Source organism: Schistocerca nitens, chromosome 12 (genome assembly GCF_023898315.1).
Source record: "Schistocerca nitens isolate TAMUIC-IGC-003100 chromosome 12, iqSchNite1.1, whole genome shotgun sequence".
NCBI lineage: Eukaryota > Metazoa > Arthropoda > Insecta > Orthoptera > Acrididae > Schistocerca > Schistocerca nitens.
The window spans coordinates 13,370,702-13,385,175 of record NC_064625.1 but is presented as its reverse complement, the minus strand read 5'-3'; the positions used below and the strand labels follow the sequence as shown (position 1 = coordinate 13,385,175).

Here is a 14,474-nt window from a genome sequence, read left to right as displayed (position 1 = left end):
TCAGACGCGCTGTTGGGGAAATGGAACGCCCTGCCACAACAACTCAAAACCAACCTTCCTGTGGCCAGCATGGGAGGGCCATGCACTGCCGTCTTTGGTGATTACACCACACATTAAGAACCATGTCCCGCATTTTGTAATGTCCTGGGGTCCAACATAATGATGACTTCAGCCTAATTAATGTCTTTGAATAAAAGTGACAGTCCTTTTCGTCAGTCTGCGTATTTCTTTCGCAGAGCGGTTCTTTATGTGTGTGGTCCACGTTTCGTCCAGCTGTGTTATTTAGCAGTAACATATCATGCGAAAGTTACTTTCGTCCTTCAGCTTGGCCCGCCAGTGTATCTACGTATTTCAGTTTATAAATGAAATCCATCAGAGGAATCCCTGGAAATGTCATTACTAGGATAAAATTTAAGAATCATACCAATTTTTTGAATTTAACATGTTAGTTCTCTTTTGTCGCAGAATAACGCACTGACTACCAATAAAAAGTTTTCATTCAGAAAATGAGAAGGCTAAAAAAAAACGTTAAATCAGTAAATTAAATGAAAAATAATACTACCGTTTCAATGCAATCGGTACCTGACACATTAGACAAGGCAGGCATTTCAGACACAATGAGTTCTGTATACTTTCGGTCAAATTAGATCCCGTGGGGCACGATATTCCCAACTCAGCGAATCTGTAACGTAAAAATGTCGTTTTTAGAATATTTTCTCCCCCCTTCGATAAATGTAGGCGCTCAATAACGCAAACTAGTTTCACGTTGGAATAACATAAGCGGGCACAGTGAGTAAGATTTACGCCAAGGTAATAAATCAATGTTTACAGATTATTGCCGAAAATCTGTTATCTGAAGAACAAAATGGTTTCAGAAAAGCAACATTCTGTACTGATGTTTCTACACTTAAAAAAATTATAGAAAATCAAGAGAGTTCAATACGTAAAGACACATCGCATTTGTAGCCTTACAGAAAGTCGTCGACCACGTAAATAGGAAAATCTTATGGAACATATTACGCAGAAATGGATATCGTCAGCATATAAAAAAGGTAACAGAAACTCTAAATGGGGGTACAAAAATATGAATAAAGGCTAACCATGCTACGTCACAAACATCGACTCCCAATAAACCAAGAGGTTCGATAAGGATGTATCTTATTATCCACACTTTCGTAACATAAGCGTGAAAACAACGAACTGTTCCCGTGCTTGAGACTACCACGTGACGTATTTTTTAATAAAGTGCGTTTTGCAGACGATCTTCCAATTCTACAGGATAGCGAAACATTGCTACAAATCTATAGACTGAACCAAATTTATAAAGAATGTAATACGAGTATGAAGATATCCGCTACAAAAACAAAAGCGATGGGTTTCAAAGTGGCGAAGGGGCTGGAGACTAAGATCGTATAGGAAACAAGACCACTGAACAATTAAGTCACTTCAGTTACCGGGAAAATATTATAAGCTACCAGAATGAACTCAACACTGATAACAAACTGCATAAATATCAAATGATATGCTGAACAGTTAATGGAATAATGAAAAATAAAATGAGAAAAGCAAAAATCAAGTTTTAAGGTAATGGCAGCCTCCACATTGCTATTTGGAAATGTAACTTCGACAAGTACTAAAATGCGAGAAAGCAGAATCCAAGCGGCAGAAATGAAATTTCTGAGAGGAATAAAGGTTGCACAAGATTAGATAGACTAAGAAACGAAGACATAAGAGCAGAGCTAAGGATGTATTCTGTAAATGAAAAGATCAAGTCTAATCGCTGGCTAGAACATCTACGAAAAATGCCGAATGCTGGATTCAAGACTATCAAAACAAGCCTTAAATTTCAGACCTATAGATACAAGATCCGTAGGAAGTCCAACAAAAAGATGGCTGGATACTTAGAACACGGAACAGATCCATAGCATAGACCCCACTGTAGGAAGAAGAAAAGTTTCACAGTGGCAAGTGTTGCAACTCTGTATAACAATATTGTGGCAGAATCGTTTCAAAACGTCCTCAGTTTTGGGCACAGAAAAAGACCCGGTGGGAGGGGGGGGGGGGGGGCAGCTGTCCCGCCCCGACTAAAAATGAACTTGACATCTGACTCCCCATCCTGCCCCAGCACACACGCAGTCGCATCATTTCAGTATTAGTTTAAAGATAATTGGAACACGTAAGGGATACTGAGTAGTAGTGAGTATAGCGAAACCCATGTGTCGTGAAATGTCAAACTATTACGTTGGTACATAACGTCCGCAGCTTTTTTGTTTTGAGTGTTGCTATTCCGACTGCTATGGGTTTATTTATCGATTGTCATTTTTCATTTGTAGTTCACTGCTGTTATCTGAGCTACGTATTGTCATTTGGAGAATGTATATATCTATGTATATAAAGGGTGAGTCCGTGATGGATGTTACAAACTTTGTAGGATGATGGAGGCTGATAAATGTATCAATTCGAGGTAAGGGACCCTTAACGGAAACGAACGAGTCAAATGTTACAAGAGAAAAATCATTCTGATATCTCTGATAGTGAAATACATGTAGTGCTGTTGCTAATAACGCAGAGTAAGCAGCTTTGAAAGATGGCAGTATGTACAAGGACAAGAAAAAATGTCCAGTAAACATGGGTTCTAAAATGCGTACCTGAGGAGCTATGAGCACTTAATGGTCTTTCCCTTGTGGGGGGGCCACAGTATTATAGATTTTTTTTTCAAATAAATTTCAGCCATTTGACCGGTAATGGTTCATTTACACTCCTGGAAATTGAAATAAGAACACCGTGAATTCATTGTCCCAGGAAGGGGAAACTTTATTGACACATTCCTGGGGTCAGATACATCACATGATCACACTGACAGAACCACAGGCACATAGACACAGGCAACAGAGCATGCACAATGTCGGCACTAGTACAGTGTATATCCACCTTTCGCAGCAATGCAGGCTGCTATTCTCCCATGGAGACGATCGTGGAGATGCTGGATGTAGTCCTGTGGAACGGCTTGCCATACCATTTCCACCTGGCGCCTCAGTTGGACCAGCGTTCGTGCTGGACGTGCAGACCGCGTGAGACGACGCTTCATCCAGTCCCAAACATGCTCAATGGGGGACAGATCCGGAGATCTTGCTGGCCAGGGTAGTTGACTTACACCTTCTAGAGCACGTTGGGTGGCACGGGATACATGCGGACGTGCATTGTCCTGTTGGAACAGCAAGTTCCCTTGCCGGTCTAGGAATGGTAGAACGATGGGTTCGATGACGGTTTGGATGTACCGTGCACTATTCAGTGTCCCCTCGACGATCACCAGTGGTGTACGGCCAGTGTAGGAGATCGCTCCCCACACCATGATGCCGGGTGTTGGCCCTGTGTGCCTCGGTCGTATGCAGTCCTGATTGTGGCGCTCACCTGCACGGCGCCAAACACGCATACGACCATCATTGGCACCAAGGCAGAAGCGACTCTCATCGCTGAAGACGACACGTCTCCATTCGTCCCTCCATTCACGCCTGTCGCGACACCACTGGAGGCGGGCTGCACGATGTTGGGGCGTGAGCGGAAGACGGCCTAACGGTGTGCGGGACCGTAGCCCAGCTTCATGGAGACGGTTGCGAATGGTCCTCGCCGATACCCCAGGAGCAACAGTGTCCCTAATTTGCTGGGAAGTAGCGGTGCGGTCCCCTACGGCACTGCGTAGGATCCTACGGTCTTGGCGTGCATCCGTGCGTCGCTGCGGTCCGGTCCCAGGTCGACGGGCACGTGCACCTTCCGCCGACCACTGGCGACAACATCGATGTACTGTGGAGACCTCACGCCCCACGTGTTGAGCAATTCGGCGGTACGTCCACCCGGCCTCCCGCATGCCCACTATACGCCCTCGCTCAAAGTCCGTCAACTGCACATACGGTTCACGTCCACGCTGTCGCGGCATGCTACCAGTGTTAAAGACTGCGATGGAGCTCCGTATGCCACGGCAAACTGGCTGCCACTGACGGCGGCGGTGCACAAATGCTGCGCAGCTAGCGCCATTCGACGGCCAACACCGCGGTTCCTGGTGTGTCCGCTGTGCCGTGCGTGTGATCATTGCTTGTACAGCCCTCTCGCAGTGTCCGGAGCAAGTATGGTGGGTCTGACACACCGGTGTCAATGTGTTCTTTTTTCCATTTCCAGGAGTGTATTTTACACAATCATGATTTGGGCTTTGTGGCCATTCTCAAGTGCACGTTGAAATGTTTAGACATGTCTGACCTGTCTGTCATAGTCAAAAAAGACCAGAGATAGGTTTTTTTGACGAAGACACATCACAGACAGCTCAGACACATTTTAACATTTCAAAACGCACTTCAGTGATTCTCAGGTATTCACTGTAGAGCCCATGTTTATTAGACATTTTTTTCTCGTTTTCGTCCGTACTACCACCAATGAAAGTTGCATAACCCACGTTCTTAGCAATGTCTTCCAATGTTAGAGATATCAGAATGATTTTCGCTTGTCACTTTGGATCTTTTCGTTTCCGACAAAAGGACCCGTAAGTCACACTGATACCTTTAGTTGTCTCCATCACCCTTGGAAAGTCTGTAACAGCATCACGGTATCCCCCTGTACGCACGTACATTTACAGTTTCCGGTGCCTACAACTTTGACGCTCTGTAACGGCTTTGGATGCCGTTTTCGGACACGGGTTCCTGTGTAACACTTTATCTACTAAGTCCCCCCTACAACCTCTAGAAGTACGTAACATGAACTGTGAAACAGCCGGTATTGTTAATGACTGAATTCTGTTATGTGTATCTGTTGTGTTTACTGAGCTTGCGGACGTATGCACCAACCCAGTATTTCGCCATTCGCACCCTGCTCGTTGGCTCAGCCGCGCTCTCAATGGACACGAGAATCGAGCTTTCGCCTCGAGACGAGATTAAAGTGCTTATGCAGAAAACTTTGTATTGTCGGCATCCACAGCTGCAGAATTTTAGCATGATGAAAAGATCGCCTCAGCTATACGATAAATATGATCCAGCTACTTTCTCAGCGTTAGAGCCACATCTTCATGGAAACACATGTATATAAACAAGTGTTTGGTTCTTAATTTATGTCACAACTCATTTCACATTTACTTTATAATTCATTTCAAAGGATAACCAGTAGTTGACATAACATTCGCTGTCTAATTCTGATAAAAATGTTCAACTGTGGAGAGGTTTGAAGTCCAATTTGAAATAGGACAGAATTCAGGATACATCATCCTGAAACAGGAAATCTAGACTAATAATAATGAGACAAACGAGGTGGCTGTAAAACATAAAAGAAATAATAATGTGCAGGTGGAGAAAGCTACGTTCAGACTGGTAACGTAAAATATGTACCCTAAAGCAAAGCTTGTATGATTGTACGATATGTAACGAAGGTCAGGTTTAGATAAAATGCTGCTCGCCAGATAAAACCATCTAGCTAAAAGGAGGACTGGGGAAAGGCAGAATGTAAGGAACATCGTCTGGATACAGTTGAAATAGACTAAAGATAGCACTATACTAGATGGACTGTAAAAGAACAAAGCAAATGATGTGTAGGTGATGAAACGCACTTTCATCTGGTAAGGAAGAATAAATCTTATACAGGAGAGCCTAAATGACTGTCCTTTTATGTAGCTGATGGTCTATTTTGTAAGCAGTGTTTTAGCTATACTCCACCATCGTTACTTGTCGTACAATCATATAAGCTCTGCTTCATTACATTTATTTTACCTTGCCATATCAACGTACGTTTCATCACTTACCAGGTGTACCGGTATGAAATGAGCGTTAAGACACAAATGTGTCGATAGGGAACGAGCCTTAATTTTTTTTTTGTTTGGTTGGTATGTCTAAGATATTTAGTATACATCAAGTCATGGAACAAACATCATATGTTTTCATCGTGTTAACAATGACGAATTTTGTACCAGAAAGTGATGATTTGCGGAAAGCATTAATTTTTTGTTTTCATTCGAAAGAAAGTGCTGCAGAATCGCATCCATTGCTTGTCGAGACATATGATGATCATGCTCTGTCAGAAGCAACATGCAAAAGATGTTTTCGACGGTTCAGAAATAATTATTTTGATGTAAGAAATGAAGAACGTGAAAGACCACCAAAAAAGTTCGAAGAGGCCGAATTGCAAGCAATATTGGATGAAGATGATACTTTGAGTCACAAGTAAATGGCAGTAATGCTAATTGTTGCACAACAAACAATTTCTGACCGTTTGAAAACTATGGGAAAGATCCAAAAGTGTGGGAAATGGGTGCCACATGAATTGAATGAAAGACAGATGGAAAACCGAAAAACCATTTGTCAAATTTTGCTTCAAAGACATGAAAGAAAATCAATTTTGCATCCAGTTGTTACTGGCGATGCAAATGGATTTATTTTAAGTCCTAAATGGGAATAAATCATTGGTTAATCAGGAACAATCCTCAACATCGACTGCAAAACCAGATCGATTCGGCAAGAAGACAATGCTCTGTGCTTGGTGGGATCAGAAATGTGTGGTGTATCATGAGCTTCTAAAACCCGGTGAAACTGTGAACACTAATCGCTACAGACAACAAATGATCAATTTGAACTACGCATTTATCGAAAAAAGACCAGAAGACATGGCAAAGTAATTTTTTTACACGACAATGCACCTGCACACAAAGCAAAACTGGTTCAGGATACAATCAAAACACTTGGCTGGGAGCTGCTACCCCACCCGCCGTGTTCACCAGACTTGGCCCCATCCGACTACCATTTGTTTTCATCAATGGGACACGCATTGGCTGAGGAACACTGATTCTTACGAAGAAGTCAAAAATTGGGTGTCTGATTGGTTTGCTCCAAAAGACGAACATTTTTATTGGCGTGGTGTCCACAAATTACCAGAAAGGTGGTCAAAACGTATAGAAAGCAATGGTCAGTACTTTGAATAAAATGTTTTTACTTTTCAATTCAAAATTAGTGTTTCATTTTCACAAAAAAACACTCATTTCATACCGGTACACCTGGTATAAACCATACTTTTTATGTCCATCTGCCTTACGACTTCACTCTTCTTCTAGATTTCTTGTATCAGGATGATGTTCCATGCATTCTGCCCCATTTTAAATTGGACTACCAACCTCTCCACGGTTGAACATTTTTATCACAATTAGACAAAAGAAGGTTGGACCATCTATTGGTTATCGTACGAAATAAATTACGATATAAATATGAATACATAACTGTTCTTTTATAGCTTCGTGTACAGTTCAACAACATTTTAACCGAAACAGGACCTTTACTCGTTTTACACTTGTCTGTATGGAGATGTATCAGTCCAAATGTGGCCCTAACGCCGTGAAACTAGTAGGACCATACAGCTGAAGTGGTAAAGCGCTTATGCCTAGGAGTAGGACAGAGAGGGTGGGCTTCTGACCAGAGGCCGTGCCGGTCACGGGCTGCTCCTCCTCCAGGTACTCCTCGTCGTAGTCGTAGTCGTCGTCGCCCCCGCGGGGGCCAGCCAGCTGAGTGCGCGGCACGGCTGGGGGCGGCGTCTCGCTGCCCGCGCCCCCGTCCCCGGCCGCGACGACGACCGCCTGGGAGGCGGCGGCCCCGCGAGCCGCCATCATCGTCAGCAGCAGCGTCATCACTGCGAGCGGCACGGGCGCCGTCATGGCCGGCGCATGGCCGCCTCCGGCGCGCCCAGAGCTCTCGCCTTCCGCCCCCGGCTCGACGGCAGACGACGCCCCGCTACTACGACGGCGGCGGCGCCGGTGGCATCGCGGCCGCCTCAAAGCGCCGCGGCGCCCGAGCGAGCCAGCCGCATAGGGACGGAGGGGTCGGGTCGGGACGGGACGTCACCTCGCGGCAGCGCACGCACGTCCGCGAGCCACGGCGGTCGCAGCACGACTGGCGGCCGGCGCGCTGCGGCACCGCCGAGCTTCCGCTGCGCCGCCGCCGCGCGGCAGCACCGTCTGCCCGCGGCGGCTGCCGATTGGCGCAGAGCGCGCCGCGCGGAGAGCTTCCGCTTCCCGCCGCTAGGAGGCAGCGCGTCGCGGGCCACCGTAAAGCTCTGTATAAAGGAAAGCATGCCGCCGTTGGTAGTTCAGGATTGGCTGATGCCGCGTCACATGACTTTAGCAGCCATTGTGGATCCAAGCGTTACGCGTGAAGTAACGGACGTGTTGTGTATTATAAGATTTTAATAGAATAATGCTTGAGTGCTGTGCTTTTGGCTGTTCATTTCGAGGTGAAAATGAAGGAAAACTGTACAGAATTCCTTCCAAAGAGAGGGGTGCAACAAGAAGGAGAATATTGGTCGCAATGGGAAAGGTTGCACGAACTCGACTTAACCTTTCAGTTAATTTTATTCATATCTGGCCTTTTGTTTTTTTCTGCTTCTTACATTGCTGTTAGTTTCCAATCCATTCGAACAGCAAAAACAAGTCAGATGAGGTAATAGGATGGTTTAAAGGCAATTTAATTACAAAATAGAACTCTTAGAGATAAAACTGCCACTGTTAGCATAAAATGGGAAAACAGTGAGTGGTACCGTACAAAGTTATCATGAATGATAAAAAATTTGACCTGATTGAATGCACAGTATGTTTTAAACTATTTTTTACGATGCTCAAAATAATAAATTCTACTTTGTCCAACACAATATAACGTAAAAAAGTTAAAAAAAAGAACAACTTTTGCATGAGGCAAGTACCAAACCTAGTTAGTCATTCACGAACGACTACCATTACGAGGAGACCGTTACTTCTGTTGCACCATTGTCGCTAATCTACATTGTATTAAAAGCAATACAGTTGTTACTGCTTCCTACAGCCTACTTCTGATCGTAGTGTTGTGACCATAATAAGAGTCCAGGCTCCATAGGCAAACAGCCAGCCGACATTAAGAAATAGTCTACCTGGACATAGGGACAAGACAAGTGGTGGAGGCTGCCAAGTATGGCTTGTTGATCAAATAACTTAGTGTTTGACTTCCTGCCAGAGGAAGCAGCATGACTCAAACTTGCTCAATGGAAGATGCAAACACCAGGGCGATAATACAGCAAGAGAGAGTGTCAGTCACGTGCGGAAATGACTCGTGTGGAACCAAATTAAGTAGTGTGCAGCTAGAAACAACAGTGTTGTGTGCAACCGAAGGCATTCTTGTGCAAGCCAACCAATTAGAAACAAGAGTGTCGTGTGGAACCATAGGCATTCTTGTGCACTCCAATCACTTAGAAATGAAAGGGTCATGTAAAACAAATCAACTCATGTGCGCCCAAGTACATGAGAAACGAAATAAAAGGCCAGGCAGCGGAATAGCTAGAAGCAAAGATTCAGGTGCAGATTCAGAGCCAGTGCCGGCAGTTCGGAGATTCCGCAGCGAGACGCCAGCGGGGCCGAGTAGTCCCATAGCAGCCGATACAGCTGATAAAGACTTCAACTACGAGAAGACGTGATAGACTCTGGTGGACACTCAGGAACTGAAGCTCAAGTAGGATTTTTAGAGCTTCATTGGAATAGTGTTGAACAGATGCTGTCAGTCTTTGTCTCAATTACTTCGAGAGATTTCAGTGCTAACCAAGAACAAGTGATTGCTTTGTACTTGTTTCTTATATGTACCGGCAATTAGCTTTGAAGTAGCAAGTCCAAATAAATAGACTGAATCTTACTAAGGGGTTTATGGTCCAACACCTCACATAAGTATATGTGAGAATAAACTTGATAGAAACTAACCAATCATTTATGCCTGTTGCAATTCTGTAACCTATTTGCTTCAAACCAAGGACATTCTCTCCCTGTCATCTCCGATATAAAGGTTAACAGCAATTTATAACTAACCCATTGTCGTTGACATCCCGATTGCGCTACGCAGTTTGCAGTTACTTCATTCGGGTATAGTGAGGCTGTGCCAGGACGTGACAGTAGGCATAGTTTTATTTGAACACATATTTAAAGTATTGCAGTCTCTTTTACTTTGGTAATCATTCTCCTAATGTCATAGAACTATGTTTTTGTCAGATCTGTCCCATAAAATTAAGGATACACAATCACATAGGCACATTTATCAGTTCTATTTACTAAGGTACTGTGCATATATATTTCTATCCAATACTTTATGTCGTATAACAAAAGAGACATTTGGCGAATTTTCGTAGTATCGAGTTGCAGGAATAACAAGTAAGTCGATATAGAGCTTTAAATTAGGGATGGATTTTCCCTTGCGCTTGCAAACTAATAGTGGTTCCCTTTTGTCCATTTGACTACTGGATAGGACCAGTTTAACGCTAATTAAGAAAATTGGTGTTCAAACTCGATGCCGCAACAACTGCGAAATCTCCTTTCACTATTATTAGAGAATAGCAGGGAAAAGACAGTGTTTCATGCTCTCCACAATAAATGCTTCTCGACTCATTTAGGTTAAATTAGTTGAGATTTTTTGTTGCTAAATATCCGACATGTTCCGTTTGAAGCCACCGACCAGTTTTAGCAGTGCATTAGCTGGTTGAGTGTACTACTTTAATATACACAGCTAAATGTGCTGTAGAAGTCAATGTTGCACCAGCGGCGCAGTGGGCCAAAACTGGCGGCCACTGACGAGTTGGCCGTACTTTCCCTGGCTGCTGCACGTAGTGGGCGCTTCCGACTGATGCAGAATGGGTAGGGTGACAAACTTAAACCTTTCGCCGCTGTGGGCGTCTGTGCGCGCCCTGCTACACCATTCGCCAGGCACTGTGGATGTGTAGGAGTTCGCCACTTTGGTTTTCCTATAGTGCTGTGGACGTCTGTATGCGTTCCTGAGTCGCTGACACCTCACTGCTCCAGACAAGTTATTTCCATACGTCAGTGAATAAAAAAATTTCGAGTCTTTATCATACAATATATGTGCCTCACTGCTTGCTATGATTTGCAGAAATCTCGTTACGAGATCTAGAATCATTTATGACATACGACTATTTTTATGTAGGTTGACTGTTACATAAATGATAACAGCAGCCAGACACTTATTGAATGCTATTTATTAATTTATTTCTTTATTTAAATAGCGCCGTCACCGGTATCGAACCGACATGTTCATCTTCAATGGCTAGTTCATGTTTTACATTAGCTTTCACCTTTTGTTTCCCCTAGCGACGAAATTTCCTTGGGGTGGTAGTGTCCTACACCCTACGTTTATAGGATTTGTAGACTTAGAGAAGGCTTTTGACAACGTTCGCTGGAATACTCTCTTTCAAATTCTGAAGATGGCAGGGGTAAAATACAGGGAGCGAAAGGCGATTTACAATTTGTATAGAAACCAGATAGCAGTTATAAGATTCCAGGGGCATGAAAGGGAAGCAGTGGTTGGGAAGGGAGTGAGACAGGGTTGTAGCCTATCCCCGATGTTCTTCAAACTGTACATTGAGCAAGTAGTAAAGGGAACAAAAAGAAATTCGGAGTAGGAATTAAAATCCAGGGAGTAGAAATAAAAACTGTGAGGTTCGCCGATGACATTGTAATTCTGTCAGAGACAGCAAAGGACTTGGAAGAGCAGTTGAACGGGATGGACAGTGTCTTGAAAGAAGGATGTAAGATCAACATCAACAAAGGCAAAACGAGGATAATGGAATGTAGTCAAATTAAATCGGATGATGCTGAGGGAATTAGATTAGGAAATGAGACACTTATAGTTGTAAAGGAGTTTTGCTATTTAGGGAGTAAAATAACTGATGATGGTCGAAGTAGAGAGGATATAAAATGTAGACTGGCAATGGCAAGGAAAGCGTTTCTGAAGAATAGAAATTTGTTAACATCGAGTATAGATTTAAGTGTCAGGAAGTCGTTTCTGAAAGTATTTTATTTGGAGTGTAGCCATGTATGGAAGAGAAACGTGGACGATAAATTATTTGGACAAGAAGAGAATAGAAGCTATCGAAATGTGTTGCTACAGAAGAATGCTAAGGATTAAATGGGTGGATCACATAACTAATGAGGAGGTACTGAATAGAACTGGGGAGAAGAGAAATTTGGAGCACAACTTGACTAGAAGAAGGGACTGGTTGGTAGGACATGTTCTGAGGCATCAAGGGATCGCGAATTTAGTATTGGAGGGCAGCGTGGAGGGTAAAAATCGTAGAGGGAGACCAAGAGATGAATACACTAAACAGATTCAGAAGGATGTAGGTTGCAGTAGGTACTGGGAGATGAAGAAGCTCGCACGGTATGGAGCAGCATTGAGAGCGACTTCAAACCAGTCTCTGGACTGAAGACCACAACAACAACATACTGTCAGAGTTATTCTAGGTGGCAATAGTTAGTGACTCACACTGCATTTTGTGTACAACTAAATTGTAGATTTGGATTTTTAAAACAGAATTTTTGATTTTGTCAGTATAAATTAATTGCATTCAAATTCCCATTAAAAACGTCAGAAAAAGAGCGCCACTAATTTCACACAAGTGTTTATTATTTCTTTTTCGTTTCTATGAAATAATAAAAGAGAAAGAAAGTTATGCAACAATGATAAGTTGAAAACTTAACAGTTCATTTATACATGTAGCCTGTTCTTTCCAGGCACCATTTTGATCTTGTAGCCACTATAAATCAAGTCACAAACGAACTGAAGACGTTAGCCGCCAGTGGGAACTGAATTATCTCAGTGGGGAAAGTTGAAAATTTGTGCTGGACTGAATTCGAATCCTGGTCTGGGAGAAATGTTCAACTTTCCTCATGAATGAGTGTCCACCAGCAGCTAATGTCTTTAACTCCTTTGTGTCTTAATTCATTCATAGTTTACAATGAAAATAGAAAGTAGTTGATGTGCTACCTGTGTCCACGTAGCACGGCCTTGTAAAAGAACAACTTAACACCAAACAGATATTTCCAACCTCAGTTTTCACCCTCTGGCACTGATTATTCGTAATGCTCAAACAAGGGTACGATCCTCGATTCCAAAATGATTACTGAACAAAGATTTAAAAAATTAGAATCAGTAGGAGAATATTGGCGAATATTGGAGAACTTTTTATAGTACTCAACCCCCACATTAGTTTTTGAAAAAAAGCAGCGAGCAGTGGACGCACTAAGTTTGCTTTCATTTACCTACTTTATTTGATATTTTGATTCTACGTGTCTTGAAACGTGTAAAGCCTCAGGAAGCCTTAGAGTTTTTCAATCTTTGTCTGATGTTTATGTCTATTGCAGGAAATTACAGCAATAAAAAACTTAAAATTTTATTTTAAAAGCCACTTATTTTGAGCGGTTTTAACAGTCAGGTCAAACTGGACATGAACATACCTGCATAACCGAAAATCAGTTCTTTCAGCAATAACCGCCATAGCTACGCTGTACCTCTGTACCGGGAAAATACGGCCAGTTTGTTGGTGAACGTCATTTTACTCTATCGCTGTGCAGCTCATAACTTAGACCTTAGAGAGACGTAAACAGCACATGCAATTAAGTTCTAAAACCAACATACATGTCATGAAACTGAGCCCAAAAGCTCTATTTACACCGACGGAAACAACATCGTAAATGGAAGAAGAATTGTCCAATATCATTGAAAGTTGGTAGGCGTGTTTCTACATTTGAAAGATGGTGTCTGTTCACATTCGAGTCAGTCGCGTAAGAGCGGTGCTGGTAGCGCAAATCAGGTTTGCTTTAAGCATAGCTTGTAACGATCGTGAGCTTTAGTTACCTTTCAGATTGGACGTGGTGAGCTGATGTTACTCAAGAATGCCTGTAAGGCGACTAAGGCTTAATTATCAAAACCTCACTGAGTTTGAACAAGATCTTGTAATAGAGCAACGAGCAGCTGGATGTTCTTTCCTGTGATATTGCAGAAAGATTTGGCAGGAATGTAGCCACTGCACATGACTACTGGCAGTGGTGGTCACGAGAATGCATGGTCACAAGGAGACCGGGCTGTGGACAGCCACATGGCATCACCGAGATTGAAGACCGTCATGTTAGGCATATGGCGGTTGTAAAGTGGCGTGGTCTCCTGACCTTCGCTTCTTACATATTCCGTCCTCACAATCGTACTCTGCACATCAAGACGCTTCATTCGAACCCAAACTCGATTAGGTAGAGTCAATTTTGTATGAATTCATCTGAGCAATATGCAAATCTACTAAGTAAATCGCAAGGGCGCACCGAGGTTGAAAAAGTCGAGGCTGGCATACACAACATGATGGCCACAGGAATTTTCGTTCTGAAGAGGAAAGCAGCCTACTGGGAAGACTGTCCCTTCAGAGGGCTGGGTCAACAACATACCTACTTGGACCGAAGTGACCTCCCAGAGAGAAGACAACTTTTTCCGGAGCGAAGAGATAACGAGCCCCGTGTTTGACTTGAAAGCAAATTCCGCTAATTGTGTGGGAGTGCCCAGAAGATGCATTTTTCCACTGGCCGACAGCGTAGTTATGTTCTCACAGGAGATGCTACAGATTTCCACATTGGTCGACTTAAACAGAACGTCATTCTCCCATTTAAAAGA

At 43.2% G+C, this 14,474-nt stretch overlaps 1 protein-coding gene across 1 annotated transcript in view; it reads right to left on the bottom strand.

Annotated features, from left to right (window-relative positions):
- Positions 1-7,672, bottom strand: part of LOC126215316 (AF4/FMR2 family member lilli-like) — a 686,763-nt gene extending 679,091 nt beyond the window's left edge. The window contains exon 1 of the mRNA XM_049941996.1: positions 7,435-7,672. Coding sequence (XP_049797953.1) covers positions 7,435-7,672 — 238 coding nt within the window. The remainder of the gene's footprint in view (positions 1-7,434) is intronic.
- Between the last annotated feature and the right edge of the window lie 6,802 nt (positions 7,673-14,474).